Source organism: Ursus maritimus, unplaced genomic scaffold (assembly GCF_017311325.1).
Source record: "Ursus maritimus isolate PB19 unplaced genomic scaffold, ASM1731132v1 scaffold_9, whole genome shotgun sequence".
NCBI lineage: Eukaryota > Metazoa > Chordata > Mammalia > Carnivora > Ursidae > Ursus > Ursus maritimus.
Window position 1 is genome coordinate 48526867 of NW_024427107.1, and position 16662 is coordinate 48543528.

The 16662-nt window shown below is 38.1% G+C and overlaps 1 protein-coding gene across 1 annotated transcript in view; it reads right to left on the reverse strand.

Annotated features, from left to right (window-relative positions):
* The window catches only part of LRP12 (LDL receptor related protein 12), a 72389-nt gene extending 57574 nt beyond the window's left edge, over window positions 1-14815 (reverse strand). Inside the window, exon 1 of the mRNA XM_008689355.2 lies at window positions 14634-14815. Within this exon, the coding sequence (XP_008687577.2) occupies window positions 14634-14712 (79 nt within the window). The 5' untranslated portion in view covers window positions 14713-14815. The remainder of the gene's footprint in view (window positions 1-14633) is intronic.
* Window positions 14816-16662: the final 1847 nt, after the last annotated feature.

Consider the following 16662-nt stretch of genomic DNA (forward strand, 5'->3'; position numbering starts at 1 on the left):
AACAAAAACTGCAGACAATCAAATGTTCAACATTCTGGAAACAGTTTATGAGAAAAAGTGATACGGAAAAATGCCCAAAATCTATGTCAAGTAATACCAATAAACCTATCAGCCAAGGACTACCATTTCTACTAGTCAGGTACGAATGCTCATTTCATTGCACCCTAACTACATGTTGATTTTTCTGTATTTACTGAATATTTTGAACACTTAACAGAAGTTGATTCTTAATATTTACTAAGCTAGTACGTGATATTTACTTGGGATTTCTTTGTAAAATTAATTTTTGTTTCTATTAGCCATCCAATTACCATTTCTCTAAGCTCTTTTTTGTCCATCTTCTGAGGAAGGAAGAAAATGAACATTTTATGTAGAAAGGATTTGCTTAAGTTATTTAATAGGCTCATAACAAACTTTGAGGGTAGGGAGCATAAAATCCAATAATCCAGCATCTTGCCATTTAGAAATCTCAATTAATAGCAAACCAAAATTAATTCAGAAAACACTAGTGATCTGGTATCTGTGGCTCATCTATCAGGACCACAAACAGATGAGTTCCAGTAATGAATTTAAAAGAGCAAATGTATAATTAATCAGTTTGCATATAAGCTACATTGAGTTTAGGGAGGTCTGTTAAGTAAAACTATGAAGAAGCAGTAGAGCATGATGGTTAAGAGCATGGATTATAGAGCGAAACTATCTAGGTTGAAATCCTAGCTCTTCTACTTACTGATTATGAACTTCGCTAAAATACCTAGCTTCTCTGTGTCTCAAGTTCCTTATCTATCAAATGACAGTATAATAGTATCCAGGCTGATAAGGTTGTTATGAGAAGAAAGTGACTGTGTGTGTATATGCATACACATATACACATATATATACACAGATACACAGCGATTAGAACACTTCGCAGCACATAATAACTGCTACATGCTTGCTATTGACAGAAAAATGAGTTTATAAATCAGTCTGTCTCTTGCTATTTCATATAGCATAGCTTACTATTCAAATACTATATTGTATTGCAACTATTTAAAAATATTTCTACTTTGGGGCGCCTGGGTGGCACAGCGGTTAGGCGTCTGCCTTCGGCTCAGGGCGTGATCCCGGCGTTATGGGATCGAGCCCCACATCAGGCTCCTCCGCTATGAGCCTGCTTCTTCCTCTCCCATTCCCCCTGCTTGTGTTCCCTCTCTCTCTGGCTGTCTCTATCTCTGTCGAATAAATAAATTTTTAAAAATCTAAAAAAAAAAAAATTAAAAATATTTCTACTTTAATAACCCATGCACAATTTGGGTGATCAAGATATGACTTTTTAAAAAGTGACCCTGATGATGTATCAGATATAATTTTTTTTTAAAAAGGGAAACAATCAATATAGATCACATATACCACAACTTCATAGAGGTTTCTAATCTTCTACAGCAGTGCTTCTCAAACACGAATATGAAAGAAATCACCTGTGACTCTTGTTAAAATGGAGATTTAATTCAGTACCTGGGGCAAGGCCTGAGATTCTGCATTCTGAACAAGTTCCCAGGTAGTACCAATGCAGCTGGTTCACGAATGGCACTATCAGGGGTCATGAATGAGTTTTAAGGGGTTCTGGGATCACACGATATCATATACGAAATTCTCTGTGAATGTGCTTATGTGGATTATTTTCTGAGGAAAGGACCCACAGTTCTTATCATAATCTCAGAGGTGGGGGTGTGAGTAGGGGAAAGGGAAGGTAGAGAGTAAGAGAATTCACAGGAGAGGTGAAAAAGACACATGTCACTTCCACAGCTAATTGAAAAAAAACCCCAAGTCGTCATTACTAAAAAGGAAAACCATTTGTAAAGACAAATATTTTATATTTTGTACAACAGACAATTATCACTTAGAAGATTATATGAAGAATCACAACCATTCTAAATTATAGACAATTATATTGTAGACAATTATAACTTAGAAGATTAAAGAATCTTTAAATTCGAGAATAAAAGCACAGGGATATAAAACTCTAAGAAATAAAAAAGATAAGGCCAAGATATGTAATATTCACTTAAGAGGAGATCTAAAAGTAGAGAACTCATAGGATAATGTAGTTAAAATACACATACATACATATGCACACATATACATAGCATATACAACATGTACATAAAACTATCTTTCCAACACACATCTAGATATGTTCAGATAAAATCACAACCAAATACCAAACAGTAATAATGACTGAAGATACACACATAAACACATATTGGTGAAAACTGTAAACTCCAAAAGGAAATTATTACAAGCTTCTAAAGGAACAAAGGAATGAGAATCAAAATGGCAACTTAAAGTTGCAAATGATAAAGTAATTCTGGATAGAATTCTGAACAGAAAATACTGAAACCTGGAATGCCCTCCCCCACCCCTGGCAAACCATTATTTAAGTGTGAAGACAAAATAAAGAAACATTTTCAGCTGTGTACACCTAAATACACACACACACACACACCCAATACATATTTCTTAGGGAGACAGAGAATACAATTCAAGAATGTACTTTAGCAAAATTAAAAAAAATATCAAACTAATTTAAGACTTCAAGGAAAAGAATATGGGACAAAGAAAATGATAAGGGAGGGGGAGAAGAAAATTTAAGAAATCAAAATAATTGTTAAGAATGGCGATGCAAATTTTAATGTAATTAATTTGGGGAAATATTTAAACACCTCCTTTTCTGGCTTTCTTCTGTAAAATTTCAAACATGCACAAAATAGAACAGAATAGTACATTCTCATGTATCATTCTCCCATATATCTGATAAGGGGTTAATATCCACAATATATAAAGAACTCTTACAACTCAACAACAAAAAGATAATTCAACCAATTAAGAAATGGCAAAGGAATTGAACAGACATTCACAAATGGCCAATAATGAAAAAAAAAAACAAAACCCTCAAGATCACTTCTCATTAGAAAAATCCAAAAAAAACCTGTAATAAAATGCCACTTCATACCTGCAGGGATGCCTGTAATAAAAAGATGGCCAGTAACAAGCATTGGTGAAGATGTAGAGAAACTGGAACTCTTACACATTGCTGGTAAGACTGTAAAATTGTACATCCATTTGGAAAACAATATGGCATTTCCTTAGAAAGGTAAATGTAGAATTACCAAAAGATCCAGCAATTCCACTCTATGCATATACTCAAGAGAACGAAAAATGTCCATGCAAAAACATGTACACAAATATTCATAGCTGCATTAGTCATAAAAAGTGGAAAAGACCCAAATGATTGTCAAGTGATGAGCAGATAAACAAAATGTGGTTTATCCATACAATGAAATACTATTTGACTATAAAAAGGAATGAAGTATTGGTTCATGGTAGAACATGGATGAATAATGAAAACAAACTATATGAAAGAAGTCAGACATATAAGATCACATATTGTATGATTCCATTTATATGAAATGTCCACAACAGGCAAATCTTTAGTGACACTAAGCTAATCAGTGGTTGTGGAGGAGGGGTGGGGGGGCGGGGAGAAAAAGCGGTGGTGATTGTTAATGCGTACAGGGTTTCTGTCTGGTGAAACTATTCTAGAATTAGATAGTGGTAATAGTTGGGATAACTCTGTAAACATACAAAAAACAACTGAATTATGCACTTAAAAAGGTTGGATTTCATTATATAAACTTGTTATTTAAAAAACCAAAATAGACCTATGCAAATATGACCACTTAATCTTTGACAAAGGTGCAAAGGAAGTTCAATTGAAAAAGGACAGTCTTTTAAACAAATGGTATTGGAACTGGTTTTCATATGCAAAAATGGAGCCTCTTCTTAAAATTTACACCTTATAAAAACCAAACTCAAAATGGATCTTACATCTAAATGTGTAACATAAAAATAAAAGTTTTAGAAAAAAAAAGAAAATCTTCATGATCTGGGGTTAGATGAAGAGTTTTAGAAATGACACCAAAACACAATTCATAAATAAAAAACTGATAAACTGAATTTCACCAATTAAAAAACTTTTGCTTTGCCCTCCATGCTTCAGATGTGAATCTATCTCTATTATGGTATCTAACTGGCTTATTTAAGGCCCATTCATAGGAAGGGATCTACTTCTTATAGGCTCATCTCTATTATAATCTTGCTAAGTGAAACAAAGTTTAACCACACTAGGAATGAAACATTTCTCCTGCCAGCAGGACAAAGCTATTAACTGTTGCTTTCCTATTATACAGTTCATAAACACTTTCCTTTCCTAATCTTAAAAAGCGGAATAATCAGAATTAAAATAATAAAATCTTTTACACTGACCACTGAAATCAACGAAAACAAAAAAGTTTACAAATCCATCTAAAAGTATTAATAGATTAGGGATTAGATCTGATAATCAGGCAGAAAGAGAGTTCAGTTTACAGGAGAGAAAAAGAAAAGGAGTGGAGGGAGGAAGAAATTTAGGGCAGATATCTATTGATCTCATAAATATGAACACAAAGTCTAAAAAAAATTACTAAATGTATTCCAGCAGATTAAAAGAAAATACACCATTACCAACTTGTTATGGCCTATTACATAAATGTAAAAATAGTTCAACATTAGGAATCACATGAATGTAGTTTACTCCATTCATGGATAAAGGAATTCACTTATTCAGGTATTATCCGGCATTATGCTAGGTTATGTTTCACCTATATACCTCTGGCCCTCATTAACACCTTATGATCATCTTGGAAATGAAAAAACTTATGTGACAAAATTCAATACCTATTCTCAAAAACTTATTAATATAGAAATTGAAAATCTTTAATTTGATTAAAAATAACGGAAACCTATAGCAAATATCACACTTAAAAAAAAAGAAAAAGAAAGAGAAAAATGGGGTCTGGAAGCATTAAATTTAAGACTTAATAGATACCAACAACTGCAGAATATAGACCTTATCTAGATCCTGATTCAGTGTCTAAAAACATATTCATGTTGTTATATATATGTACATGGCTGGGTATTGATGGTAAATTAGGAACTGTTAATGTTTCAAGTGCGATAATGGTATTGAGGTTTTGTTTTGTTTTGTTTTGTTTTTAAAGATTTTATTTATTTATTCGACAGAGATAGAGACAGCCAGCGAGAGAGGGAACACAAGCATGGGGAGTGGGAGAGGAAGAAGCAGGCTCATAGCGGAGGAGCCTGATGTGGGGCTCGATCCCATAATGCCGGTATCACGCCCTGAGCCGAAGGCAGACGCTCAACCGCTGTGCCACCCAGGCGCCCCTGAGGTTTTTTGTTTTTTTTTTAAGTCCTCACATCTTAAAGATACATAGCAAAATATGAATAAATTAGATGTCTGGGACTTGCTTCAAAATCATTTGTGTTCAGGGAGTGAGTACAAGTCTAGATAAAACAAGGCTGGCCATTTAATGATAATTTGTTGAATCTGGATATTGGGTTTATCAGGTTAATTACACTAGTTTCTCTATTTCTGGATATGTTTGGAATTTTCCAAAGTACAAAGTTTTAAAACTGTTCTTTTTTTTTTTTTTTTTTTTTAAGATTTTTTTTTTTTTTTTTAAATTTTTTTTTTTTTTTTTAAATTTTTTTTTTTTTTTTTAAATTTTTTTTTTTTTTTTTAAATTTTTTTTTTTTTTTTTAAATTTTTTTTTTTTTTTTTAAATTTTTTTTTTTTTTTTTAAATTTTTTTTTTTTTTTTTAAATTTTTTTTTTTTTTTTTAAATTTTTTTTTTTTTTTTTGCCTTTTTTTTTTTTAATTAAAAAAAAAAAAGGCAAAAAAAAAAAAAAAAAAAAATCAAAGAACAAAAGCAAAAAGCCAAACACTAGAGAAAACATAAATAATCAGAAAACCTTCTATAGATACTATTATCGAACAGTGTTCTATTTTTTAAAAAAATTTATTAATTTTTAATTGAGACATATACACAATTGCACTAACTGAAAGTTTACAGTTCAATGAGCAATCACTAGAAAACTCCATTATCTGTGTAAACTACTACTTAGGTCAAGAAATAGCATAGGACCAGAAGCCCAAAAGCTACCCTGGTAAACAATCCTCTCAATCACAACCTCCCCTGCTTCCCGCCAACAGGCAACAACTCACCTTGTATTCTAACTTCTTAGATTGTAACCATATAGAACCTTCTAATTTTGTGTCTGACTTCTTTTGCTCAACATGTGAAATCTACCCATGCTCCTGGCACCAGCAGTTGGTTCTTTTTCATTACTTCATAAGCAAGTTATTCTCAAAATTGGTCAGTGGATTCCTGGGAATCTCCAAGACTCTTTGAGAGTTTAACAGAATAAAGTTCATCAAGGTTTCAGATTCCATGTTGCAACTAAACTTAAAAAAAATGCCTACTTGTCAAGTTCTGGTGCAGCATCAAAGAATATTCACAGTTATCTGAAAAGGCTATTAAAATATTTCTCCCTTTATAATAACACATCTATGTGGGGCAAGATTTCTTCCTATACTTCAACGAAAATGTGTCACAACAGACATGAGAAATCAGTTAACTTCTATTAAGCCAGACATTAATTTGCAAAAATGTAGAGTAGTGCCACTCTTCTCACTAATTTTTGTTTGTTTGGGAAAATATAGGTGTCATTTTACATATTTTTATTTAATGTATGCTATTTATGGTGACACATAATGGCTTTCTTACTGTCATTTTAAATTTAATTGTGGAGTCCTGAGACCTAAAAGTTTGAAGACTGCTGCTGTGCAGTTTTCCCTTATGCTAACACACTATAATCAATTTAGCAATTCTACTGAGGATGGACAGAGGGGCTGTTTTTCATCTGGGACGATAACAAATAAGGATACTACGTATAATCTTGTACATGTCTTTTGGCACACATTATTATATCCACCTCTGTTGAGTTTATACCTTGGAGTAGAACTGCTAGATCACAGGGCATGTTTATATTCAACTTTAATAGATACTGTTTTCCAAAGTGGCTATTAAGCATTTGAAATGTGGTTAGTCTAATTAAGATGACTATAGGTGTAATATTTATACCGGATTTTGAAGACTTAATAATATGAAAAATATTGTAGAATACCTCAGTAATTATTTTCTATTGATTAAATGTCAAAATGACAGTATTTTAGATATATAATATTGAATTTAATTATTTATATTAATGACACCTGTCTCTTTTTAATATGGCAACTAGAAAATTTAAAACTATGTATATGACTTACATTTGAGGCTCACATTCTGTATCTCGGACAGTGCTGTTGCACTGGGAAATAGAAATAAAACAGGCCAATACCAACACTGTATATAAGAAGTCTGAGATGCTCCTGAGAAGGGCACCTTTTAAGGAAGACTGCCCAAAGGAGATAACATCTAAAGGAAGGCCAAAGGAGGGTAGGGGAGTGGTAAAGGGAAATAACAAGAGACAAGAAGGGAAAAACTAGCCAGACCATAAGGGCCTAGTGAGTTATGCCTATATTTTAGGAACAGGGAACTACTGTTGGGTTTTAAGCAAGAAAATTACATAATTATATCTGTACTTTAGAAAAGCCACTCTGGCTGCTGCTATGTATATAACTGAATCTGGACAAGACTAGAGTGAAGATTAGTTGGGAGCTGTTACAATAATGTAGACAAAAAAAAAAAAAAAAAAACCAACACAAAAAACGATGGGTCTCTATGCAAAAAAGAACAGCAGTAGAGAGACAGCCTTAGGCAAAATCACTGCTCTCGAATTCAGCTTCCACTATACTTACCTCACAGATACTCCGAGGATTTAAGCAAGGCATTTTTTGTAAAGGTGTTCTGTATCCTAAGTCTTGGTAAAAGGTTCTAGTGTCACTAGAACAGGCATTGATTCAAGAAATTGAATTCTATTTCAGAATATACCGGATACAAAGATTCATCTTTTCTCCAACTTACTAACCTAAAACCTAAACAATGCTTTAATAATCAATGAAATTAAGTCAGATAAGAAAAGGCTTTCTTTCTTACTTATGTTTAAAAGGTAAATCCCAACTACTAAACATGGTACTGTGCTCCATTTAATCATTTCAATATTAAAACATTAGTACCATTCCCCATTTCTCTAAAAGTGGAAATGTAAGTGAATTAAAGGTAGATATCAAGTTACTCTCACTCAGTGGTATGAATGTGAGTGTAAATTTCGTGGTTTCAGGATCTTCTACGGTTGTATCTTCTGTAAATAAACTATGCAATCCAGGGAAATAAAGGTAAAAAGGTCATTTACTTTTTCCAAAATTTTTTGAAACTTTCTAAACTACCAATACATCCTATCTTCTTCCAAGGTATAAAGCAATCTTTAATTGACCACTTAATATAAAGCACCTAACTTGGGCAAAAAGGTTCTTAAATCTTCTATTCTAACCTTTGCTTCTTGCCTGAAATACTCCTAAAACACTGTAGAAAGTTATGTTCTATACTTATTTCATTAACAAAAATGACAGTCCTTAGACCTGACTTCTCCACAGGACACTTGTTAAGCTCCTCCCCCTTATAACTGAAATCCTCATTCTTTCTTGTTATGTGTTATACAGCTGTTCACCACAATATGCCTTCTTGTATTGAGTGTTCTTAGCTTCCCTTTTCTAGCTTAAATAACAGAAACTTAAATTCCTAAGGGTCTAAACTCCTCCACTGAATTATAGAAGCAAATCACCCTCAATCTCTCCTCCCTCCTTGTCACTCTCACCTGATCCCATGTCCTACTACTTTAGGAAATCTCCATCTTCCCACCCTGAAACTTTTAACAGACCTAAGTACACTGGCATCAATATTTTCTTCCTTTCCTGTTGTGACAAGAGAGGAAGCATCCCTTTCTTTCCCATCAAAAAGGCAATCCGTACTCTTCTATCTGCACTATTACTACCATGGTCCAAGGTCCCCTGTCCCTCACCTGGATCACAGCCAAAACCTGATCATCCCATATCTGCTCTTGTCTACTTCACAACAATCCTCCACAGAGTGGGCAAAAGTGACTGTTTTCAAACCATAAATCATATGATATGCACTTAAACGTCTTCCATAGTTACACTCAAATCTAAACTCTTTACCATGGTTTCCAAAGCCCTGAGTTCCTGCCTAAGATTCTAAGCTCACCTTGCCACTCTCCTGTGTGACCACTGTGCTGCAGCTACACTGGTTTTATTCATTTACCTGTGACACCAGCTCTTCCACATCAGCACTTTCCTGGCTCTGGGTCTTTCACATGTGGTTCCCAAGCACAAGGCCCTCTTTTCCCAATCATAATATGGTTAGCCATCCTTTAGGTCTTACAAATGACTCTACAAAGAAGTCTTCTTCTAATTACCCTGTGTCTGTTATTCACTATCTCTGCCCCTTATCAGTATCTTATTATACTTATTTACTAGACTGTCAACCTTATGAGGGCAGAAACTATGTTCATCAGGTTGTTGGGCCTTACACAGTGCCAGATAAAAGCAAGTGCTCAACAAACATTTGCTAACCGAATGAGTGAGTGAAGAGATAGGATTGGTTGCAATCCTGGCTCTACTACTTCCTAGTGGCTTAATCTTAGATAAGTCACAACCTTTCTGAGGTTCAATTTTCTCTTCTACAGAAAAATGACAAATACCTTACAGGACTGCCAAATGAGACCTACGAAAGATGAATTGGCAATGAAGAAAGACCAAGTGCAGTATCTGAACTTAATTTAATAAATGTTACAAACTTAATTTAATAAATGTTAGTTTCCTTCCCTTCCTTATATAGCTTAGACAGTGAGGATTCCTTAGGCTAATTCAGTATTGAAACTAAAAATATAGAGATAGGTCTATATATACACCCATTGTTGCACATAGGTAAAAAGACTGATGACATGCATCTGAACAGATAGATTGGTAACTTGTATTTACACGATCTAATCCTACGCTTTAGAAAATGGGAATAAGTAGTGTACATCTATCCCTCACTCCTCCCCTAAAAAAACGGTGGGGGAGGGTAAGGAGAAAAAGAGAAGAACCTGGAGGGAAAGGTAACCTTAGAAATTAGAGATCATTAACTCAACTTCAATTCCCAAATTTAGAACAACCTTCATTTACCTATAAAGACTTGCAGCAAGAACAAGATTAAAACTCATTCTAAAATAAAAACATTTTCTGTTCGCTTAAATCTATATAAATCTCATCTATATTTACCCCGTTTTACCTTTCATTTTTTTAACTGTAACAGTATTGATAAAAGTTAAGAAAAAAAAAAAAGAAAAAACCTCAACTACAAAAACACCTCAGATCAGAAACACAAAAAGGTTTCACTGTTCTCTTAATTTCTTGATAAGCTTTAAATTGTCTAACCACGAAAGTCAGTCTTTTCTTTCCATTCTCTTTAACTGCTGTTCACTTTTCAGCCTGACTTCACTTTTATGTTTTTGTCAGAGATTTTACTTTCTAGGAACCTTCTAAATGCTTTACCATATATCATTCAAAGCTCCTCCATATTCTTCCTAGAACACAGCTAGCCCTCTGAAAGTGGTCATTTAACACTTTCTGCCTGCTTAGAATTTTATAGAATGTGCTGTGTACCATCATATTGTCCCCAGGATATGGATATAATTTAGATTCTAAACCCAAGGAAGGGTTTATGTTAAGCAATTAATTCAGTTTTATTCAACATATTTTATGTAATCAAGCTTGACTTTTTTAGAAGTAATTGGAATCTAGTTTAGATTTTTTTCTCATGTTCCAGTTATTTCTACAACCTTTCTAAAATTGGAACTTCTGGTCTATGCTTAAACTGGAAATTCATAAAATTCTGCTGAATGTTCCATAAAATTCATGGGAAAAGACTTACCCATTAGATATAAAATGCAAGAATAAAAACAATATTTTATGTTACCACAATCTCTAGAACAGTACTGTGTATAGCAAAGACTTTTGACTATAATTAGCTGAATACCAGTTTAAGGAAGAATTTTATCACAGGCCAGTCAGTGTATGCCAGGAAGAGTTCTTACTGCTATCAAATGCTCTGGCAGCAAGTGGCCAGAAACCAACCATCTGCAACTCTCCAAGGTTATTGTAAAATGATATACAAATACCACAAACATTTCAAATTACATTTTAAGGTCTCATCTGGGGCTGTGTTTTCCAAATTAAGAACTGCAATTTATTAGTGGGTCCAAAATTAATGAGTCCAACCACCAAATGAAGAGAGGAAGGGTGAAAGAAGGAGGAATAAATAGAATATAAAATGTTGGAGAGCATCACAGGTAGTAAGAGTATTATTTCATAATCTTTGTTTTGTTCTGTATACTGGGAGTAACATAAAATGTATTTTCAGGGTGGGTTTCCGTAAAAAAAAAAAGTTAGAAAGCAATGATCTGGGCGACAAAGAGAAGTGGAAAATATAAAGTAATGGAACTGTTATGATTACCAAATTATAGGTTGAGAGATGAGCCAACCAACAGCTTCTGTTGACTAGGAGACAGTTTTGGAAACCTCCATGCACTTGCAAAAGCCAGACATCCCTACGCGAGATCTGAAGAAGCACCTTCTCTTATAGCAGGCCTACAACAATGCCCAGCAAAGCCCATAGTTGCTCCCGCTAATGTTTTTATCTCTTCAAACTCCCAACAGCAGAGGTCAACTTTTACTTTCTACTAACTCTTAGGCACATTCAATAGTTAAGTTACAGCAGCTAAGATATAGCAGCTCTTGAAAGATAATTACTGGTTCTCGAACAACTACTTCCAGAATATATTAATGATATTTCATATCAGAAGTTAGTCTTTCAAATAAAGCTTTGACATTCAGAAAAGTAATGTAGAAATGTAACTGTCACACTATTCCACTAAAATGGTCACCTTTAAGAGTCACGTACATAGACCACTAAAATGGCCATGTGAAGAGAATAAACACCAAAATAAAGAGAATCTTTTAAAAAGATGTATGAATTGTTTCAAAGATTCACAGCAAAACTTGGAGCCATTTAATACTGCCATTAATGGATTGAGTCATCCTGTGAAGAGTTAATATTGGAACTGCCTAAATATTGGCCAACCTGTGTTTTTTCACTGAGTCTATGAACACTTGGTTGTTGTTTCTTAATTTTATTTATTTATTTGAGAGAGAGAGCGTGTGGGAGTGCGTGCAAGCCCAAACGTGGTGGTGGTGGGGGAGCAGAGGGAGAGGGACAAACAGACTCTGCCCTAAGCACAGAGCCCAATATGGGGCTTGATCCCCTGACCCTGACTTCATGACCTGAGCTGAAATCAAGAGTCTGAAGTTTAACTCACTAAGCCACCCAGGCACCCCTGAATACTCAGTTGTTTTAACAATGATTTCCAATTATTCCTGAAGCCACTTTAAAAAAACAAAACAAACCACTTTTTGATGTATCAGGGACAGTTTCATAAATTACAGCTAATATCTGTCCTACAGGTCCAAGGTGATGGATATTTCTCAGGATGCATCCACTACTCCACACAACTAGTGCATATTCAGATTAAACAAACCCCACTACTGTTAAAGAAGCACATCCCCCATATTATTGTTACAGCTTTTTTTTTTTTTTCCTCTCTCATATAAACCCACATTTGGCTGGAGAGACAGAAGAGGACAAAAGTGCAGCTATAAAGAGAATTTCCCCAGTTGCAGGGTGAAGGGTATCTTTAATCTCTGCTCACATAGTTTAATGTTCTGCCTGGCTCACTACCTCCTTTTTTCTTATACTTTGAAACTTGCTGTGGCTTGAGACATCAACCCTGGCACAATTACTTGCTAGTTTTATAACATGGTCCCTCCACTGTTGGAAAAGGAGTTTCATTCTTTGCCTACTAACAATTCCTCACTGAAGACAAATTCCAAAAAGATAAATCTTTGATAAGCACCTACCAGAAAGTCGTTTTGTGTACAAGTACAAAAAAATGTACCAAGACAAATTACAGGGTTCACAGCCCCTTATCCTTGGAGGCAAAAAGACTTTTAGTTCAAACACTAATGACACAAGTTTTAATGAAAGAGCTAAAAGAGCTCATTTATTTATCCATTCTGATCAGACATCGCTAAGATTCAATTTTGACTATAGCAGAGGGCAAAGCAGGACACTTCTAATCACCCTAGATTAAAGATGCCTTCTTGCTTTCTTCTCTCTTCTGGGCCATTACACCAAACCTAGAGCAGAACTATACCCACCTTCAGGCTAGAATAAACAACATAATAGCTTATTGATCTCTGGTGTAGACCCAAACCCACAAGTCATCAGGCAAGTAGAGATCACAGCGACTTGATGCAACTAACACTCAAAAGTCACGCACAGGGTTTTCTGATCACACACAAGCATACCATTGGCAATTATTACATCAAATGTGGACCAAACCTTCCCCCACCCCAAACAAACAAAAATAATAATATGTTAACCAGGTCACGCAGCAAGCAATACCTTTTGAATCACACTGAAAAACTATTTTTTGGTTGTCAGTAAACGTTAATTTATGTTCATTAAATTCATTTACTGTAATTTCTCAGGTTTTAAAAGTTACCATCATTCAATTCCACAGATAAATGCTTTCAAAAGAGGTAATACTTGCTGGTGAATTACGTGTTGACTTAACTCCATCACCACACCATTAGTGGAGTGAGTGCTTGTGGCAAATGACTTAGACATTTTCTAAGTGAAATCTTCAAAGAACGGTAACTTCTAATTATTTCCTTCTGAAGATATAAAAACACCATTCTAAAAAGTAAAGGTTAACTGTGTTCATTGAAACACCTTTTTCAATGCGTTTCACTGATAAACTAAGAACTGTGAAGTCAGAAGCAGAACTCAAGTCTCAAGCAATGAACGCTCTAATTAATTCCATTTAGCTCTAGTTCAGACCCTGATGTAATATAAAGCTTAGTCCTCACACACAGGCTTCAGCCGTCTCTTAACCTCAAAGGAGTATATGCAACGCAATCCACAGACTGTACTGAAGCAACAGTGACAACATTAGCGGCCAATGATGGATGAAATGACAAATGAACTAGGAGTCAGGGCAGACATCTACGCCCTAAGGGAGAGACTGAGGTGGGGCTGGAAACTATTTTCTGGCCTTCTCCCGCGTGCTGCTTCTGGGGAAGGGACAGGATCCAGCACGCCCGGGATCGACAGAGCCTCGGCCTCCGAGGTGCAGGAGTGGGAAGAGAGCAGCCGGCTGCTTTTTCAGGGAGTGGGGAAGATGGGGGATTGGTACGGTGGGAATTTCACTAGGGAGAGAACTTCCTGACCCCTGAAGGGTCAGGGGTGGCAGGACCGTCCCGACAGCGGCGAGGGCGACCTCCTCTTTCTTCTCACACAGTCATACATCTTTGTGTGTGTGGATTGTGCAAGGGGCCCTCCGGCCCAGGTCGGGAAGTCCGCCCGCCACCCCCCTCGCTTCACCGGGACTCCCTCCGGCCGGGACGCCCAAACCCCTCTCAGACAATCCCGAGGGTCTGGAGGTGGTGAGTGGACGAAAGCATCTTCGTGTGGGGACACCCTCGGGGCATCCACCCCTCGCCGGGTCTTTGTCCCGCCGGCGGCGGGGGTCTCTCCCCGGTTCTCGCGGGGAACCCCTGTCCTGGAGGCCTCGGGGCCCAGGGTCGCCCCAGCTTTGTTCGGTCAGCGGGGCGCAGGGACGCGGACACTTACCGTACACTCCGGCGAGGAAAAGCAAGACCAACGCAGACCTCCACCGCGGAGACTCTTTTGTGCTCCAGCGACTGGCCATAACCACGGCAGATGGAGGGAGCGAGGAGGAGATGGAGGAGGAGGAGGAGCTGGGGCCAGACGCCGCCGCCACCGAGCCCCCGGCTGCTCCCTGCGCGCTCCGCGGCGGCGGGAGGGGGAGGGGAGGGGCCGCCGCCGCCGCCGCCCGCCCGCGCTCCCTCCCTCTGGCCCTCCCTCAGCAGCGCGCCAGCTCCCACCCCGGGCGGCGCGAGAGCCCTACGCGGGGCGGCCCTCCCGGAGGCAGGGGCAGGTCGAGCGCTCGCGGGCGCGAGGCGAGGGGGCGGCGGAAGCGCGACTCCGACCTCGCACGGCACAGGCTAGCCGGCGCCGCCAGACGGAGCGCGAGCCGGGATCCGCGCTCATCCGTGCGATCGGCAATCATCTGGCCCGGCTGCCTTGGTTCCCGCCCCGCGCTCAGCCGGACTTTCCCAGTCTCGGGGCTGGTTTCCCCGCGACTGGAGCCGAGGAGTAAGGCAGTGCCAATCGATGAGCGAGCACGCGAACACCCGCCGCGAGGTTCCCGAGAGCTGGGGAGCTGGGTACGCAGCGTAGCTCCGCTGCAGTCCGAGGCCTCCGCGATGCCCCTGCGGGTGGTGTGAGGACAAGTTGGGAGGCTGTGGTGGCTGTGCTTGCGGGAAAAGTGGGTGAACGGAGGCTAGGAACTTGGGAGAGCCTCTCCCTTACCCCTGCATGCCTCCGCTTAAAATCGGGACGGAGCTAGGGGTGGGTGGGTGCCAGTTAGTGCTGTCGTCGTCGGGCCGGCCAGGGTGCACGCGTGCCAAGATTCTGGTGCTGGACACCCAAGCTCAAGGTGCCTGGCTTCAGTCCAGCAAGGCTAGAGTGCGGTGCTCTTCCAGTCTGGCGTGGAAGCCGCGGGAGGCAGTTTGACATCCCAAGGGCTGCGGGGGGCGGAGGAGCGGTGGGAAATCCGCCTGGGTGAGGTACTGGTGCTGGGGGGACGTCTTTCTGCGCTTCCTAATTTCCCTAAGCACCTTTCCCCGATCGCCGCAAGTGCGGCTCCTCCTTCCTTTAGCACTCCGTAGCACTTTCTAAATACTTTTGTAGTGACATCGGCACGCCTGACCTTCCTCCGTGTATTTTTAAAGTGTTTGTCTACACGTCTTATCTCCCTTACTGGATTTATCACTGGCCTTTACATGCACTCTCCTGGCTATTCATTGAAGACCTACAATGCACTATGCTGTCCCATTGACACAGGTTATCTCTTCTTAATCCCTAACAACCTTGTGAGATAAACATAATTATCCACATTTTATAAACAAGAAAATGAGACTCGGGTTAAATTACCCATAACGATATAGCAAATAAATAGTTTGAAACCATTTTTCTAATTCCAAATTCAAGCCTGCTTCCCCTATATCACAATTAACTCTGTAGCACAATGCTTAATGCCTAATAGATAAACGTTAAATTTTAAGATACACTTTTTGGAAGGTACATTTAGGCTTTACCTCTATCCCCTACCGATTTGTACCGTTTAAGATTTTTTCCCCAGGAAATGGTATTTCAAAAGATAAAAAGTTTATTAACAAACAATAGAAAATCCAAAAATTAATACATTTTGTATCAGCTGACATAAAGAAAAAACAAAAACCAACCAAACTCCAAAAAATGTTTTCTGTTCTTATTGGAGAGGAAGGAGCAGCTTCATTGTTTTTCATTAAACAACCTGCAGTTGTCTTACCTACTTTTATGATCCTAGACTCTATTTTCTTGTTTCTTCAGATCTCTTTCTGGAAATTGTGCTGCTATGATGACTGTGCTTAGGACAAGCCACAACCAACATGAAGAGAATTTAGACTGCAGCTTCCCCTCTCCACTTTTAGTACCATTCAAGGAACACTATCCCCCAGACGTGATATATAGTGTCATCAGTCCCGTGACACCCCTCCCACCCCTACACTTGGTCATCCACCCAGACCTGTCCTCT